The following is a 19,756-nucleotide window of genomic DNA, read 5'->3' on the forward strand; positions in this document are numbered from 1 at the left end:
GATCATGCTATTGGGTGTATTAAGTTGTTCTCAAGTTCACGTCATGATCTAAGCAGAATCAAATGTGCAGAAATTGGGTATGTTCTAGGGTCTAAATACTGGGGTAAAGGGATTACCACGTTTGCTGTGAAACAAATGGTTAAGGTTGCATTCATTGTATTTTCATACTTGGAAAGGCTTGAAGCTCTTGTTGATGTGGATAATGTTGGGTCGCAAAGAGTGCTTGAGAAAGTTGGTTTCCAAAAGGAGGGAGTTCTTAGGAAGTATGTATTCTTTAAAGGAAAAAGTAGAGATATGATCATGTTCAGTCTTCTTTCTACTGATCTTCAACTATGATTAAATATATGTAACAAAATTGAGAAAATATTAGAGGACACTTTGCATTTATCATTTAATTTTTTACTTTTTAGAACTTTTTTTTACCTTTTTATTAATTTATTGGTTGTCCGGTTCAATCTAATTGAACCATGATCCAGATATATCATTGTACAATCTCCTATCAAGTAATTAAGGCATTGATTTAGATCTATGAGGTCTAGATGCTTTAAAATTGAAAATGTACTCCCTCCGTCCCAAATTATAAGCAAAAAAAAAATCATACTTATTAAGAAAACTAAAACATAAGAATTTGGAGTATAGTTTTTTGTGTTTTCTTTGAAAAAAGTTTTATAGGAAGATGTAAAAACAATTTTCATTGGCTATTGGTTATGGAAAAAATGAAAGAGAGAGAAAATTGAATGTAATTTGCATTTAATTTTATGAGAATAAACAAAAAAACATCTTGAAAAAGATAAAAGTTTGTCTTTTTTGCTTATATTTTGGGACAAAGAAAATGTGTTTTTTTTGCTTATATTATGGGACGGAGGGAGTATATGTATTTGTACGTTTTAAGTAACGATGCTCCACACATATGTATGTAATTTCTTATTTTCTTTAAACAGATTTTACATCCTCTAAAAAAACATATTTTACATGACAAATATGAGATACTTCACAAATACATTTGAACATGCATCCTAGGAAGATCAAAGTTATGATTTTTCAATATCTCATGAAATCTATTGGATGATATTTTTCAACTATAGTGCATATTTTTTTTGGTAGTGCATATATCAATATTAAAAGCTTTTTAACTATCATTAGAGCCCTTACAACAAAAAATAAATAAAAATTATCATTAGAGCCGAAACAAATTCAGTGCCTGTTCACAACTCGTCTAATTGTTGCTTATCAGCAGAAGAAAAAAAATACTATTGTTATTGTTTATCAATGACATTAAAAAATATTTCAACTCTACAGAGAAAAGGAATGGGTTTGTAATTGAGACCAGGGTTTGTAATTGAGACCATTTAATAATTTCCATATGAAATATTTTTTTAGTAGGTCGCGGCCCACCTTGTTCATGAAAAACACTTAATTAAAGTTGTCTCTTGATAAACTAAATTTGGAAGTTGTGTTATTCATTGATCATGGTAATAAGAGAGAAGACACCAAATTAACTAACATTAGACAGAATTTATCAAAAATGATTTACAATTGTTGGTTATTGGATTGAGCCAAGATTTAGAATAAAATAAAATAAAATCAAAATTATTTTGAGACGTAACATAGGGGTCAAAACCTGTCCAAAAATAACTTAGGTGTTAGAGTATATATGATTTAGATAAAAAAAACAATTACATTTTGTTTGTATTTTGGTCACAAATATTTTTTTGGTTAATTGCGATGATTATAGTTATATATCAGTAATGGATGATTAATTTATTTTTATTTACAAGTATTAAAAAAATTATATAACTTTTGCTAGCATATATATAGAATTTCAATAATTTCATGTATGTGAGCTTCATAGGTTTGGATCCATTTTAATACATTATTCAAGTCAACCATGGCAGGCAGAGACATGAAGCAGCCTTGAAATCCCTTACTTCCCTTTTCTTGCTTGATCCCAACTTGATACTTTCTTCCATGCAACTTCCTTTAACTCTGCTTTTTCTTTTTTCATTTCCATGACTCTATAAATAGCCTAAAATTCAACACTTTAATGCATCCAAATTAGCCAAGATAAAAGAAAACACAAGTGTAAGCACTAAAAAAGAAAGAAACAAGTGTTGAGATGGAGATAACTTCTATTTCTTCCAAACCACGTGACAAAGAAGAGAGAATTGATCTAACCCAAATCACACTCCGACCCCTTAATCTTTCTGACCTTGATGATCTCATGGTATGGACAACTGATGAAAAAGTGGCCAAGTTCTGCTCTTGGGAACTCTACGCCAGCAAGGATGATGGCATCAACTTCATTGAAAATATAGCTACTAAGTTTCTATGGTGCAAAGCAATATGCATCAATGATCGTGCAATTGGGTATGTTTCTCTATCCTCAAGTTGACCTGTGATAAATCAAGGAACAAATGTGCAGAACTTGGCTATGTTCTAGGCTCTAAATATTGGGGTAAAGGGGTTGCCACGTGTGTTGTGAAACAAGTGGTTAAGGTTGCATTCTGTGAGTTGTCTTACTTGGAAAGGCTTGAAGCTTTAGTTGATGTGGAAAATGTTGGGTCTCAAAGAGTTTTGGAGAAAGCTGGTTTCCAAAAAGAGGGAGTTCTAAGGAAATATTTGTTCATGAAAGGAAAAAGTAGAGATATGATCATCTCTAGTGTTCTCTTTACTGATCTCCAACTAATTCAATTGTTTGGAAAATATATAAGAATTTTCACCATAGGAAAAAACCATACAAATAAGATAGATGATGTGTTCTCCATCTCTATGACACCTATTATTTAAGTTGTATATGCTTTTTAACTTTTGCTTATTTGGTGGATTTTAAAAGACTATTGAATGCAGCCCCCTATATTGTAAATTTTGCTTCATAATATGGTCTTTCTGTCTTACAAGCAGAGCATGACCAAATTTGGATGGTTTCCTATGTCTAATTCTTTCCAATCTATCATTTGCTATAATATCTTTTGAATGTCAAAATCAAATTTCCTCTACCATGGAAGAGGAAATTGGAATTCATTGTGTTAAACATGAATATCGAGACTTGTCATACCCCAAATTTTGACCACTTTGCTCTGTTTTTTCCCATTTTTGTCTATATTTCAAAACGGCTTAATTTCTTTTTTTTATTCGCTTTAACCAGTTAAAATTTCTTCAGTCGTTGTTTAGTAATTTAAAGTCTTTTATCTTGCAAGTAAAATTTTGTTCGCGCTTTATCTAGTTGAAATCGCTTTATTTGTTTTTTAGACATTTTAAATTTTTACGCGTGCTTTTAAAGTCTTTTATTCATTTCTTTGATAAATAGACCTTTTTAGGTAAATTCCTTTTGTCTGTATGATTAAACTGTTTAAAAAGTTTTGTTTGTGTTTTAAAAACACCGCGAGTTTTAGTCGTCTCAGTCGAAGTTTCGACAGCTTTAAATTTTATTACATTTTTTTATCACTTTTATATTATTTTACAATTCTATTTTATTTTATTTCATTTTAACCATTTATTCTTTTTGCTTTTAATGTCATTTTTATTTTGTTTTATTAATAACTTGTTTTGTCTTAAGTCCATGTGTCATTTGTTAATTGGTCCAAGAAGCATCTAATTCTTTCCTTTGTCTCCAAGTTTCTTCAAGGGTAACTTGGTCTTTAGTACATTCATCTTTCATAACCTAGTTTTTTTACTATAAGTAGTGTTGCCAATCATTGGCAAAGGGGGGCTGCACTGAAAATGATACAAACACAAAGCTGAAAACGGCAGCCCCAAATTCCAGATCGAAACTCTCTTTCTCTCAAATTTCTCAAGAACACTTTACACAAAAATTCCAACAACATTAACACTGATTCATACACCATCTTCATTTCATCTTCAAAAATTCATCATATAACATATCTATACCCGTACATCATAAGTTTCCATCGAACCATAATTCACCGCAAGTTCACAAAATCAAATTGAAATCCACCAACATACACAAATCCGAATCCGGCTCATACCAACTTAGGCCGTAACGAGATCGACGGAAGCAAGGAGAAGAAGAACTCGATTCGTATTCTTTCAACAGCAACGAATTTGCACAACAACCACAACACACAAAGTCACGAACAGAATCAAACCGGATCCGACGAGTTCCAGTGACAACGATGAAGCAAGAGTGGTGAATCTAGATCGGGAATGATGAAGGTGTAGCATCTAGCATACTAGAAGTTTTTCCATTTCAAAACAACAATAAAAATCTCCAGATCCTAATGGATTAAAAGAGGTAATTTCTTCTCTTCTCTGCTTCCTAGATCTAGTGTCCTCAATTGTTTGTTTTCAAAAACTATTTTTAGAAAATGAGAAGAGGAGCAAATAAGTTTGTATGTGCTTGCCTTTTGAATTGTGTGTTAAGTGGGAAGAATTTTGATTCATGTGGGAATTTATTTTTTTTGAAAAGAAAACATGAAGGAAGAAGGAAAAGCAGCGGTGCTGCTATGTTTTTTAAGAAGAAGATGATTCACTAAACCGGCTTTATATCACTCTTGCTGGACCGGTTCGGTTGAACCGACCCGTTCCTGAACCGGTCCAGCTGCTTTGATCCAGTTTAGCTGACCCAGCCCACCGTCTCTTTTTGCTGAGGCCCATCTTTCTTCTTTCATGTTGCTACTGCTTGCTGTTTGTACCATCAATTCATGGCTGTTTGCACCCCCTGTACATCCATATCTCTTTGGTCTTGCGTTCATTTTTATTTTCTTTGTTCTCGTTCATTTTCACTTAACATTTTTAGCATATTCCTTTTGTAAAATCATCACGTACATTTTAACTCAAATGATTTTTTTTTTTTCCATCATGCATTTGTTTATTGTATAGTTTGCTTAATTCTTAGTCATGCATTTTAGTCCAAATCACTCTTTATATCATGCATTTTTATCTAATTCATTTAAGGACTATATTTTCATCTCATGCATTTTTAAACTCATTTTTGGGATTTTGTCCCAAGCATTTTAAATACTTTAATCTCCATGATTGTTTTATGTGTTGCTTTAATACTTTAAAAACATCATATCATGCATTTGTTTTACTCCATAATATCTTGGCTTGATTTGGCTTTAATATTTCAATTTCTACTTTGTGTCTTGCTTTAATATTTTGACATCATACTTTCTTTTGACAATCCATGCAATGCTTTTAAGTTTCTTATCATCTTACTATGATTGCTTTATTTCTAGTATAATCTCATGCATTTTTCACTCTTGCAATTTATTTTTAATAGCAATGTTAGTGTGTATAATAGGTTTATGTAATGTCATTCATGCTTTATTTTCTTGCTTTAGAATGCCCCTAGGATGGTATGTAATAGCTTAGTAATTGCACACACCGACACTTGCACCGACACCATATCACTTTATTTATCGCTTTTATCTCGCTTTATATTTCCGCATCGTTACGCTACTTTACCGTTAGTTTAGTCAAACTTTTTTATCTCAAAAATCAAATAAGTGAAAGTCAAATTATTTTCTTAATAAACCTTGGGTCCAAATCCAAGTTGTTTTCCCTTTATTTTCTTAATCAAATTCCTAAATGAACTTTAATTAAACTTAGACAAAATTTCTCAAATAAAATGAAACAACCTCACTTCTATTTTATTCTTCTATGCCTTGAGGTCTCGCAACCCTTCTTAAAATCATTTTCAAAATCAAATTAAAATCAACTTAACCCACAAAAACATTTTTGAGAGGGAACTACGGCGGTTTTGATCCCTTTTAAGGGTACGTAGGCAGAGGCTTTATTCCTTTCAAATCAATCAAATAAAAATAACCAAAACTCCTACTTCTTCTCCCTCCATTCTTTCACTCATACTTTAATCAATAATTTTTCAAATGAAATAAAGTTAGAAAGAGGTTCTCACGGAGTACCGTGAACGACGCGGGTGCCTAACACCTTCCCGAATCGTAACCAACCCCCGGATCCAAAAAGGGTTTTTCAATCTCCTTTTCCCTTCCCAAGAATAAAATCGAGCAAGTCCGGTAGATTGAAGGTTCAAGTCCAATTAATGGCTTGACACCCGAAAATCCCGGTCTACAAATTAATGGCTTGACTCAAGCTTAATTTTGATGCATATGGTCCTCTTATTGAAAAGGTGGTTTTGGGTTATCTTACAACAGTACCCTCTGCAAATGATTCACATGGATACAAAATACTGCATCTGTTTTTATTTTTCAAAAATGTAAAAGAAGCTAACGTACTTCGTAAGTCAAGTGACGTTTGATGAATTTTAATTGTTAGGTTAGATATTCCACAAATAACAAATGACAGCCACACTCTTTAAATATAGTTTTTTAGATCCTTGAGTGAGATCTTAAGTTACTCCCACTAAACAAGTTGGATCAATATTTTACTAAGAGGGTCAACATAAATCAATAACCAAAATTATATCACAAAAGTATCTTGCCAAAGCTCTCAACCATAAACAAAGCAGAACATTAAATGATTATTAAATTTTAAATTTTTCCACACTTTTTTACACCGATCTCTCTTATACTATACCAACTATAATTATTGGCAATAGCAACATTATGCTGGTTCAAGTGGAACTTGACTTGGATACCTTAAAGCAAAATTTCAAGTTTGAACCTTTTGGATATAAATATATGTTCAGAGATGACTTCCCATTAAAGGTGATAGGTTCCCAACAAAGATTAGTTTTCAGCCAAGTCGGTGGATACTTCACACCAATAACTTGGTCAAAAAAAAACTATAATTGACAATTAAGGCTGCGCCTATTTTGATTATGGATGAGAAACGCACTACACACTAAGCTCAGTCTTGAATGGATATTTGATTGGTGAACATTATTTCTCTTCGTGAGATCTCAAACCTCTACCATTAAGTTATATAAACTCTTTGCTCAAAACCATATTCCAAGATTGACGTAGCATACCTGTAAATAACGTTGTTGGACCGAAAGTAGTTCCGCAACCCGATAATGTTCGGAAGTGGTTGACAACTCTGGGAACTTGGTAGAACCCTTGTTACAAGTGCAAATGAAACCATAGTCCTTACCATATGGCGTTGTTACCCTTGACTCCAACATGTGGACTTAACCTCACCATGCCTTCCATGTTCTTCAGCATAATCATGCATACATTCATAAAAAATTTCTCATTAAATACCGAAGGACTTCAATAAGTTTTTGTAAACATCAGAGGTGTGGACCTTGTAAAGAGGAACACCAAGGAATACAATTTCAAAAGTCTTAAACTAGACCTCAGCTTTATCGGGGACTTTGTCTTTGGCATTGCTTTTATTCCTAAGGGAACCATTTTTTTCAAATTATCAAATGAAACAATGTACCTTATGATGTTTACAATTACTTTGACAAGTTCTTTGATAAATAAAAAAATTCATGATTGTTTTTGCATAGGCATAGCATGCATCATTTTGCATCCATAGTTTCAAGTCTGAGTCTCACATTGTGTCTTTTCAATAAAAGGTCATTTGGTCTTAGTCAAAAGTGGTCTGACGTCCTCATTCAAAGTCAACTCGCACTTACAACACTCGTGCAAGCAAAAAAGAGAGAACGTATCAATTTGAGCAAGAGATCACAACACTCCAGGCTGGGTCAAAAAGACTGGGCACCTTGGTGGTTCAACTGGTAGCTTCACAGAATCAGCAACAGTTCCAGCAAGGGCCCAAACGCCAACATCAACAGCAGCCTCGACAACAGGCTCCAAGGATGCAGTTTGATCCAATCCCAATGACATATGCGGAGCTGCTTCCCATCTTGCTCATGAAGAACCTTGTCCAAATGAGAAAGCCTCCTAGAGTGCCTAACGAGTTGCCGGGTCGGTATCAACCTGACCTCTCATGTGCCTTTCATCAAGGAGCACCCGGCCATGACATTGAACACTGTCTCTCTTTGAAGATTGAAGTCCAAAAGCTGATTGAAACGTATGACGACCTATTGACGGGACTTCGACTTCTGCTAAAGTCCAAGCTTCGTCGAATTTAAACGTATGACGACCTTGTACAAATATATCAAAAGAGGTTTAAAGCAAGCTTCTAACAAAAAGGTTCGTCCCCATGAATTTCAAGAAGGGAACTTTGTACTACTTTCCAACCAGACTCCAGGGGCAAGTGGACGCCTAACTATGAAGGCTCATGTGCAATACTTTTACAACTATGGATAGTGACAAACTCACACGTCCTATGAATTCCAGTGCAGTCAAGAAATACTCTTTCAAAAAATATGAGCTCGATAAGTCGCAAACCTGAAAAGGCGGCTTAGGCAAAAATGAGCGTCTCGGTGGACTGAAAACTCGAAAGGGCGGTCCAGGCAAAAATTAGAGACAAAAAAAATATAATCATCCTGATAGGTTGAAACCCAAAAAAGGGCGACCTATGCAAAAGTTAAGGATCATGACAAGTAACTGCATCCAGTCAGGCACAATCCACTTGGGGCATAACTGTTATCAAAGAACCTCCAATTTAAGCATCTACAAATCCAAGACTCGGAACAGGGGCAATTCAAGGTCGCATCCGATCAGGCACGATCCACTTGGGGCATCCAGCTATCATAAGACCTTCGATTCGAAGTATCTGTAGATCAAAGACTCGGAACAGGGGCATTCAAAGTTGTTAGGGAGAATAACGGTTATTGTGTTCAATGTACCTCCCCATTACAATTACCATTTTCCAAAATTTCCAAAGATCCGTGGAGCCATGCCATTGGCAGGTCACCACTCAATTCATCAAATTTGAGCCTGTGGCCATTTATTTGGAACTCCCGTTTATTCTATTTGCAAAATTTCTTCTATTTTTTGGCAATACTTGAAGCAAAAATTTTCAAAATGCAAAACTTTTTTTACATCTTTTGAAAAGTGTGAATAACAAACACACTCTCTTTGAACTCGTGAGTAGTTGAAGTGTACATCAACATCCGCCTCGAGAACGGTTACATTCCGGAAGAGAAACATGGCTAAGCACAAATCGAGAGGACCTCTACTTTGAGCAAGACGCAGTCATAATCCAGAAACATAAAAAATTTACAAAAAAAAAAAAAAATAGCTCGCTAAGCTGAGAACCTGAAAAGGCGGCTTAGGCAATAGAGAGCGTCCCGGTGGACTGAAAACCCGAAAGGGCGGTCCAGGAAAAAATTAGGGGCACAAAAAAGGAATATACTCCCGTTGGACTGAAAACTTGAAAGGGCGGTCCTGACAAAAGTTAGGGATTTTCAAAAAAAAAACAAAATAATGCAAAAAAAATGACTGTTGAAGCATACTAATGGAAGAACACTCTGTGTCGATTTACAAATGGCGACTTCTTCCAAACTCTTGGTCAACAATGGGCTTTATCCCCAGGAGCATCAACTGCTACCTTGTGCCAGGTTTTACCCCGTCAGCGGCTCGATTTGTTCGCAATATTATCATCCCCAAGGAAGTCTGTCGAGTGTTTGTACTACAATGTCAGTCCGACTCCCATCTTACCTGTCTTGTCTTGTTTCATCGAGTTACCCGTCACATCCAGTTTATACAGTCATACAAGTTACATTCATACATTAATGTTTTCACACATTCATACACTCATGCATGGCATCATTCACACATGATTGCATTAGTCACCAAAATCTTGTTTCGGTCGTGTCTCTTTAGTTTGGTCTCTACTTATCGTTGTGTTAAGCCGCAAGTCTCTACACGTGAACATCTGACATTTACCTTCTCATCTTCAAAAGTGTCATCCCCAGTGTGTCTGGTCCAGAGATGTCACTCATTATAAGCCCGGTGGATTCCGGCGAACTCTTATAAGCCCGGTGGATTCCGGCGAACTCTTACAAAGCCCGGTGGATTCCGGCGACCTTTAACAAAGCCCAGTGGATTCTGGCCAATTTTTACCAAGCCGAGTGGATTCTCGCAAAATCCGCGTGGATTCTCGCAAACCTTTTATTTTGTTTCAAGCTGCCAGTCCCAAACAACGGACCGCTTGAGTTTATCTTGTTTCAAGCTGCCAGTCCCAAACAACGGACCGCTTGAGTTTATCATCTTGTTTCAAGCCGCTAGTCCTAAACAACGGACCGCTTGAGTTTACATTTTTATCTTGTTTCAAGCTGCCAGTCCCAAACAACGGACCGCTTGACTTTACCTTTTATCTTATTTCGAGCTACCAGTCCTAAACAACGGACCGCTTGATTCTACCTTTTTATCTTGTTTCGAGCTACCAGTCCTAAACAACGGACCGCTTGAGTCTACCTTTTTATCTTGTTTCGATCTGCCAGTCCTAAACAACGGACCGCTTGAGTCTACCTTTTTATCTTGTTTCGAGCTGCCAGTCCTAAACAACGGACCGCTCGAGTCTACTTTTTATCTTGCTCCAAGCTGACAGTCTTAAACAACGGACCGCTTGAGTTTACTTTTCATCTTGTTCCAAGCTGCTAGTCCTAAACAACGGACCGCTTGAGTCTACCTTTTCATCTTGTATCGAGCTGCCAGTCCTAAACAACGGACCGCTCGAGTCTACTTTTTATCTTGTTCCAAGCTGCCAGTCCTAAACAACGGACTGCTTGAGTCTACCTTTTTATCTTGTTTCGAGCTGCCAGTCCTAAACAACGGACCGCTCGAGTCTACTTTTTATCTTGTTCCAAGCTGCCAGTCCTAAACAACGGACCGCTTGAGTTTACTTTTCATCTTGTTCCAAGCTGCTAGTCCTAAACAACAGACCGCTTGAGTTTGCTTTTCACCTTGTTCCAAGCTGCTAGTCCTAAACAACGGATCGCTTGAGTCTACCTTTTCATCTCGTTCAGGCTGTCAGTCCTAAACAACGGACCGCTTGAGTTTACCTTTTGTCTTGTTTCAAGCTGCCAGTCCTAAACAACGGACCGCTTGAGTTTACCTTTCGTCATGGTCAGTTCCAACCAATGAACAGTTTGAAATCACATTTTATTTTCTCCAGTGTCATCCCCAGCTTAGCTGTTCAAGTGATGTCGCTAACAATGTTTTGTTTTCATTAAGCTATCGTTCCAAACCGATACGGTAGTAGACAATCTCTTCCCAAGTGAAACTGCAATTCCCCAGCGGAGTCGGATCCCTTTCTTTAACAAATTGGGTATCCCGTTGTTTGTTTCTCGTCCCAGTCAAATCATCTTTGCCGTCCTGCATTCATAATTGCATCATGAGCATTTCACAGCATCTTAGGTCAAAAATTGGTGTACTTTTGTATTTAAGTCTCTTCGTCCCGTCAACTCAAAGATTTCATCTTCAAATCTCCGGACGAAGAAACTTAAATAGGGGCATCTGTCATACCCCAATTTTTGACCTAAGGTCCTACATTCATACACCGTTCGATCCTGATTAGTCTTTGACTTTTTAGTGAAAAATCGGCAGAAAGATATTTTAAAATACCTCTTTTTTGTTCTGATTCGGGCCCTCTTCTCACTTTATTTTTATTGTTAGTTTTTTTATTATTTCCATCTTTTATTTGATTTTACAATTTTAATTTTTTTTATTTTTCAATTTTTATTTTTATTTTTTTTTTAATTAGTAGTGTTTCATATTTTATTTTAATCACTTGTTTTTAATTTAGTTGTCCAAGGCATAAAAAAAACAGCAAAGTGTCAATAGGTCCAAAATTTGTCCATAGGGTCCGGTGAAAAATTTCTTCTTTCTCAAACGCCACAATTACTGGCAGTCAGTGCAAGTCTTTGTTTTCTTTCCTTTTCCATTCTGCAGAAACGCGTTTCATTTTAATCTCATTCAAACCTCATCAATAGCCATTCAATTCCATTAATCTGTGTTTCCAATTTGAAAGTCTAGTGAGCCTTTAAAACAGAAGCAAATCATCAGAAGAAGACACACAGAACAATTCACAACAACCTGCAAACAACACAATTTTCACACACAAAAACCTTTAGCTGCCGCAATTTTCATAAACCTAATCTTGAAGTTTCAATTTTTATTTTGTTATTTCTTTTGAACCCTAGTTGCGCACTCATTCTTTTTTGAAGTTTCCATCATCAATCAGGTGGTTGCCGTGGAGATTCTATTCCATTCCAATTGCAAGGCCGTGGCCGCTCTCCAACGTTTAAAGAGATTCCATCATAAAGAGAATTGTTTTATTAGATTAGATTTATTATTCTGCATTTTTATTATTTGTTTAGGCATATTTACTTTTTCGTCAGTAGATTGTAATTAGGCTAAATGTAACTATAAATGAAAAATAGTGTGTGTGTGTGTGTGTGTGTGTGTGTGTGTGTGTGTGTGTGTGTGTTTTATTGCTTTATTATTATTAGGGACTTTGTGGCGGTCCAATGACACCACAAAAGTTCATGCGCATTTATTCTTTTTTGTTCCGTTAGTTTATTTTCATGCTTTAATTAATCAATCAAACATCAAAAACTTTTTCACAATAAACCTTGGTTCCAAAAACCAAGTGATCTTTTCTTTTTTTATTTTCTTAATCAAATTCTAAATCAACTTAACCATATTTCAAGTCTATTTTCTTTAAATTAAAAAACACAAACCAGCTTACTTGCCACTTGGCTTTTCTCTTTAAAACTTTTTTAAAACAAATAAAAAACACACAACCAATCAAACGTCATTTTTTAACCCCGAACTACGAGGTTTTGATCCCTCACAGGTACGTAGGCAGAGGACACTCGTCCTTCCAAATCAATAAAATGTAGATAATTAGGTCTTCCTTTTTAATCATTTCAAAATTTCATTTTTTTAAAAAAAAGCAAGCAAGTTTATAGCACAAGAAGTTAAATAAAATCAAGAGGTTCTCGTAGAGTACTACGAATATTTAGGGTGTTAATACCTTCCCTAAATATAACCAACCCCCAGACCCCCCAATTTAAATAAATTTTTTCAAAGTCGTGAAACAAAAAGTGAGTCAAACGCTAACCAAATAGCCTTGATCTCCGAAAAATAACGCGACAATATATACTAGTGATTAAATGGGGGATTCACAACAAGAAAATAATAGAGGGAAGGGTAAGGACAAAGATGGCTATGTAGCTTGGACCATGGAAGAAACTAATGAGTTGTTGTTCCTCTTAGTGGATGCTATAAATAGAGGGTTACGTGATGCCAATGAGTCACTTAGTAAACAAACTGTAGAGCGAGTTATCATTCCTCAGCTCAATACCAAAACTGAATCACAAAAAACTTATAATCATTACTTGAGCCGAATGAAGTGGTTTAGAACTCAATACAACAAGATGACAACGTTTATGCGTAACAATTCTGGTTTTGGATGGGATTCAGTTGCAAAGACTTACACGGCTACTGAAGAAGTATGGAATAATTACTTAAAGGTGAGCTAAGTTCAAAATCGTTTAAAAGTATGATTGAATTTTTTTTTGTTGTAATATTTATAGTATATTAATAATGAATTTTTTGTTTTTTAGTCACATCCATCTCACAACAATATTCGAGGAAAAAGTACGATTGATTATGATTATTTGAAGATTCTTGTTGGAGGTGGAGTGTCTAGCGGGAATAGTTCTATAGCATTAGACGCTGAGGATACTGATGCAACAACTTTTGAGCAAGAAAGTGAAAGTTTTGGAATGGAAGGGTTTTCTTATGATCCTAGTAGTGATGCATTCATAGCACCAGATAACTATGAACCACCGTACCAACCTCCATCACCTAACCAACCTACTCCACCATCCCATTTTTCTTTAGATTCAGAGGCACCTATTGAAAAACGAAATCGTCATAAGAGGAATAGATCCGAGTACGAAAGGAGTTCTGGTGTTGTTAGGATCAACAATCAAGGACCTGCTATGGAAAACCTTTCTTCTAGCATTGGGACTATTGTTGTGCACTTTGAAAAGATGTCTAACATGATGGAGAAAAGGGAAAAGGATAGAGAGCTGAAGAATAATATTTGGGATATTATAAAAGATATTCCAAATTTAGATGACAAAACTCGATTCAAGATTGTTGAATTAATGAAGTCTAAAGCAGATAAGGACCTCTTCTTGAAGATGTCACCGGAAGACCGCTTGTCTTGGATAAAATTCAAGTTAGGGGACGATTAATATTTGATCATCTATGTGTTATTTGAACATCTTGATTTTGTGGGACTATAGTTTATGGGTTTCTATTTTGGTTGTACTTTTGTTAAAGTATTTGGTTTGCTTTTTTTTTTTTTTGAGTCTATTGTGGTTAAACTTTAATTATACTTTCATTATAGTATGCTAATCTATGGAGGATTAATATAGGTTCAGATATGTGGAGAGATGCTACATAGGAGAACATGAAGTTATAATATTACAATGTAGAAAATAATCAATCTCTCTGTTCTTTTTTTTACATAAAAACATTAATAACTTTGTTAGTAAAAGAATTTTCTATTGGTTTTATTTTTCTTTATCGAAACGCAATTTATTTGTTTACTATTTCTATCATTCACGGTTGTAAGTTTGTTCTTTTTCCCCTAAAATTCATTGAATCCTTTGAAATATTAAAATCCCATAAAATCATTTGAAATCCTTAAAAGTCATTGTGATAAATCCATTAAAATCTTGAGTGTATAAAGTCTTTTACATAAAAAGTCTTTTAAAATCTCACAGAATCAGTACAATCTCACAAAGTCTTTTAAAATCTCAAAGACTTTTTTAGTTAAAATAGTCTTTTAAAATCCTAATCCAATACATCCCCCTAAGTACTTATAGTGTAAACACTTAACATGTAAGTACTTATGCATAGCCATTACTATACCTAAAGATAAAATAAAGTCAAATTGTTTCCATATAAGTTATTATGGACAGCTTACGAAAATAAGCCAAAAACAGCTTAATGACAAATCATAAGTTGTTTCCATAACCTCTCCCAAATATATTTAGAAGTACTTGCCTTTGATTGGTTAAACAACTTAATATGCAGGTTATAGCATAAGCGCTTATTATATAAGCGTTTATAAATAAGTTATTCCTATAACACAAGATAAAATAAAGTCAAAATTGTTTTCATATAAGCAATAAGTTGTTTTTGTTGAGGCAAAATCCCTAATTAATTTTAAAGATAATAAACCAATATGATTAAAGAATTAATGGACTTTGATTAATTCCTTGGTATTTAACTTGTGCTCTTGAGTGTTTTACTAAGACAGGAACAATGTTTAAATCATACCAAGAATCAAGAAATCAAAGAACATTTGAATTCAAGATCTAACATTGAGGTCAGAAAGTTAGATCAGAATGTTGCTCGAAGATCAGAATGTTCAAGCAGAGATCAGAAGGTTGTTCTTAACAAGCCAAGAATCTCAAGAACATTGATCCAGGTTATGCAAGGCACATGTGACATGAATATATGTCCAGAAAAGTACATTTGCATGGATCAAGCAATGAAGGCATCTATGGTGATTAAAGGATTAATGGACTTTGATAGTTCTTGGTATTTGTGCGTTCTTGAGTGATTAACCAAGACACAAACAAAGTTTAAATCATACCAAGATGCAAGAAATCAAAGTACATTTGAATTCAAGATCTAACTCTGAAGTTCAGAAAGTTAGTTCAGAATGTTGATCAGAGAGTTGATCAGAACGTTCTGATGATAGTTTAGAAGGTTGTTCATAAGCAAACCCAGATTCATCAAGAACGTGAAGAACATGCAAGCACACTTGACATGGATAAAAGGTCCAGAAAAGTACATCTGCATGGATCTATCAACAATGAAGACATGGACAAGAAACTATGTCAAAAAGGTCTTTAATGTTCATCTAAGACTATGAACATTAAAGTACTAGGATTATTCCAATGAGAATACTATCCTAGATGTTGCATTCACTGCACTTCAGTCGTGTCTCTACTATTAGGATTGATTACATCAAAAGTAGTCTTACAAACCATCCTAAAGTAAGAGCAAATGAAACATTCTGATGGTCAGAATGTTCACTTCTGCACATGCTTCCAGCCATGAACAGTGGAAAGAAGAAAAAGGTAGCAAAAGGAGATCTTGCATCAGAGATAACATATTCTCTAAAGTGAATCAAGCAGATTTCCTGAAGCTGCAGACCCACTATCCACTCTTTCCTGCACAATATCCAAGGCAGATTTGAATCAAGCTTTATCCTACTTTTCCAGCAACTTTTGATGCATATGGAGAAGCTACTTTTGGAGGATAAAACTCAAACAAATCTCATATCACGTGCTGGGCAAGCCCAGAAATTCATCCAACATTCATCCATGATGAACCCAGATGAAGAACATCATGAATATCCAACATTCTGATGAAGAACACAACAACATTCTGATGTTCATCTTGGGAACGTAACAACAATCTGATGGTCAAAATGTTCACCCAGATTTTCAAGTAAAAGCTTGTGGGGCCCAGGACACGTGGCATAACACCATTGGTCACCTTACAACAGCTATATGAGCCCAAAAACTCTATAAATAGAGATCAAAGGCTCAGCATTACTTGCACCTTGCCAAAGCATTCAAATAAACAACTTGAAGATTGTTTAAAAGCTCTTGCAACAGAAATTGATCAATCACTAAGGCTTTCATTTACTTAGTGCAAATCAATACTCTTTGTTATCTCTTGCAAAGATAACTTCTCTTCCCCCTCCTCTGTTTGATTCTCAAACATTCAAACTCCACACAAATTGCAAAGCATACAAGAAAACAACTTGATTTTGTTTGAAGCTTTTGTAAACTGAAATTGATCAATGACTAAGGCTTTCATTACTTAGTGCAAATCAATACTCTCTGTTATCTCCAAGATAACTTCTTCTTCTTTCTTCTTCTGTTTGTTTCTCAAACATTCAAACTCCAAACATCTTGTAAAGTCTCATCTAGCTTTAGAGGTACTAAAGTGTTAGTTTGAGCTGAAGGTGCAAAGTCTAAGTGGGTAACTTAGCAAGAAGAAAAGAAAGTCTCATCTAGCTTTAGAGGTGCTAAAGTGTTAGTTTGAGGTGAAGGTGCAAAGTCTAAGTGGGTAACTTAGCAAGAAGAAAAGAAAGTCTCATCTAGCTTTAGAGGTGCTAAAGTGTTAGATTGAGCAGAAGGTGTAAAACTCTAAGTGGGTAACTTAGCAACAAGGTGCAAGCCTGCTGAGGCTAAGAAAATACAGAGGTGTAAGTGTTCAGCTGAACACAGATTGTAAAGTGCAGAATTTGAGATGTTATCTCAAACATCATAGTGGAAACTCTCACAATATTGTGAGGAGTGGACTAACCCACATTGGGGAACCACTATAAACTTCTGTGTGTTCTTTCTCTTCCCTTTACTCTTTAAATACAGTATACACTACACACACACAACACAGTTACTTGATTAAATCAGTTTCTGCATAATCTGCACAGGAACGTCAGAACGTTCTGAAGTTAGAAAGTTAACTTAACTATTCCAAGTAAACCACTTGAGAATCATTTTAAGATGCAGGTTAATTTTTAAAGGGTCACAATTCAAACCCCCCCTTCCTTGTGACTATTTTATCCACTTCAGTTTTTATAAATTATCTTGGAAAGCTTATGGAAATAAGCTAAAAGCAGCTCATGAACATATCACAAGCAATTTTACATAAATTCTTCTAAACAATGTCAAAACTCACAAGAAGCACTGACACCTCTCTAATCGAAGTCGTCAATGTCCGACACGTGATTATATTCAATTAATTCATTTTCTCAAATTATTATCGGTGTTGACGTGTCATAGTCAGTGTTGTGTCCGGTGCTTCATAGAGTGCTTAATGCAATAGATAAGCCAATCCAAACATGTCCCTCCCTCGTGTTAGTATATAAGCTCTAATAAGTTAATCCAAATAAGCTCTTAATGTTAGTATATAGCATACCCATCAATTATCATATTCCAAGCAACAGCAGGGTGAGACATTTTATCAAACAGTAACCGTGCATCCATAATGCGGATGCATACATTGCAATCAATCCAGTTTGAATAAAAGGGTCGTCAACGAATCCAAGCTTTGAAGCAAGACCATGAATCTCCAAGCCATGATTAAAGGCAGAAACTTTAGAAACAGCTTTCAACAATGGAGGGAAAGTAAAGCGGTCAAGAGTAAAAGCGTTAATAGCTCTAAGGTTATGATATAGAAAAATGGTCTTTTCTGGGAAGGAACTGCGAGAGAGATGACGAAGGAGTTGATTGGAGAAATGGATACGTGGGTTTGGGATTTGGGAGAAAACAGAGAGAGCGTAATGGAGGCTTGAAGAGGAAGAAGAGAGGGTGCAAATAGAAAGAGCGAGTTTTGAAAGGAGGGTGTTGGTGTTTTCGGGGGTTGTGTTAGAGTGGAGGATTTGTGCATGGATTTGTTTAAGGTGAGAAAGTGTTGCGGAAGATGAAAGTGTTGATAAAAGTTGAGGAATGTGTTGTTATGCGATTGTGTGTATGGGACATGGTGGTCATTGCCATTTTTCTATGTTATGAACCACGAATAAGGAGGAGAGATATGATATGAACTATGAAGTGGATACTCAAGACAAAAGTGGTCCACGGCTATGCATAGGAATTTTGGCCATTTCCTTAGGAGTTTAAACAATAAAAAAGGGGATAACTTTTTACTTAAAAAAAAAAAAACTTTTGCATAGAAAGTTGTCTAATTATCACTTTTTTATGTGTTTTACTTACATTTTAGACACTTTTTTTTTTTAGTATGTGGAGAGAAAAATGTTAATAAAATGTTAGAGGGGAGAGAAAATTCTAGTTTTTGAAGATCTCCTTCGACGTTAAGAGAAGATGGTATTTGTGAGGATTTTCAATTAGCATGCTCCCCTCAAATACACAAAATACATTGTTCAATCTTTTTCATCTTTTTACTTTTGCTTGTATGGAAATAAGGGTTAGATGCAATTCACTCCTGTAATTTTGGAGAATTCTACTTTATCTTTGTTTACACCTACAAATAATTATCCTTTTAGCTGGCATTAATAGATAGACAATTAATGTTTAGGTGATGAAAACTCTCAATCAATGGAAGGCTATGCGAAGGTTAAGACATATGAGACTGATTTGCTTTTAGGTCTATTGACTAAGAACGTATGTCTAAAGATCTCACACAAAGTCAAAGCTCAATAGGACTGGAAAACGAGATTCGTAACCCACACCATATGTTTATATCACCATTAACCACAAAAGGTGATAAAATATAAATAATGTTTGTGACCTTGTAACAGATCATGGTATGCAATTGGAAGCTAAGAGCCAAAATATGGAGCGCCATGATCACCCCAAACAAGGGAAATTCATGCACGGCCTGTGAAAATAGCCGAGTAAAAGATGGACCCTGTAGGTCATGTCATTTGACTAGCATGAGAACGACAATGGAAGTTTGAGGGGCATGTGAGTAATTCAAGGGGCCTAATGAGCAACACCTATCAGGGCTTTACAAAAAGGTCCATAAAGAAGAAAAGCCCAAGCCCACGTAACATTGGTATCATAAAACCCTAAAACGGTGCCATTGTTGGAAGTTTCTTTCCCATTGTTGCTGTGAGAACTCTGAGCCGCACTCTGCAAACAGTGAAACCATGGCCGTTGGTAAGAACAAGCGGATCTCTAAGGGGAAGAAAGGTGGCAAGAAGAAAGCGTTAGTACCAACCCTTTTTCAAAATCCATTCAAATTTTCATTTTTTACAATTTTCCTTGCAAAAAAGTTCCGCGTATTGTTATACCTAAAAAGTGCATCAATTAAAAGTCAATGGTAGGAGGATCTGCTTATATAGAAATTGCATGTCTTGTAATGACCAGTACGCCTTACAAAGAAATTAAAAAAAATGACTTCCAAACAATACGCAACTTTAGTTTTCTAAATTATAGCAACAACAATTC

At 35.4% G+C, this 19,756-nt stretch overlaps 1 protein-coding gene across 1 annotated transcript; it reads left to right on the forward strand.

Moving 5' to 3' along the window:
- Positions 1-12,916: 12,916 nt before the first annotated feature.
- Positions 12,917-14,150, forward strand: LOC146948679 (uncharacterized protein At2g29880-like). Its single transcript, XM_085744880.1, has 2 exons — positions 12,917-13,276; positions 13,370-14,150. The coding sequence occupies exons 1-2, from the start codon at positions 12,917-12,919 to the stop codon at positions 14,006-14,008; spliced, it is 999 nt and encodes a 332-aa protein (XP_085601006.1). The 3' UTR covers positions 14,009-14,150.
- Positions 14,151-19,756: the final 5,606 nt, after the last annotated feature.

Source organism: Medicago sativa, chromosome 2, assembly GCF_051527215.1.
Source record: "Medicago sativa cultivar Bolivia chromosome 2, Bolivia_mono, whole genome shotgun sequence".
Lineage (NCBI taxonomy): Eukaryota > Viridiplantae > Streptophyta > Magnoliopsida > Fabales > Fabaceae > Medicago > Medicago sativa.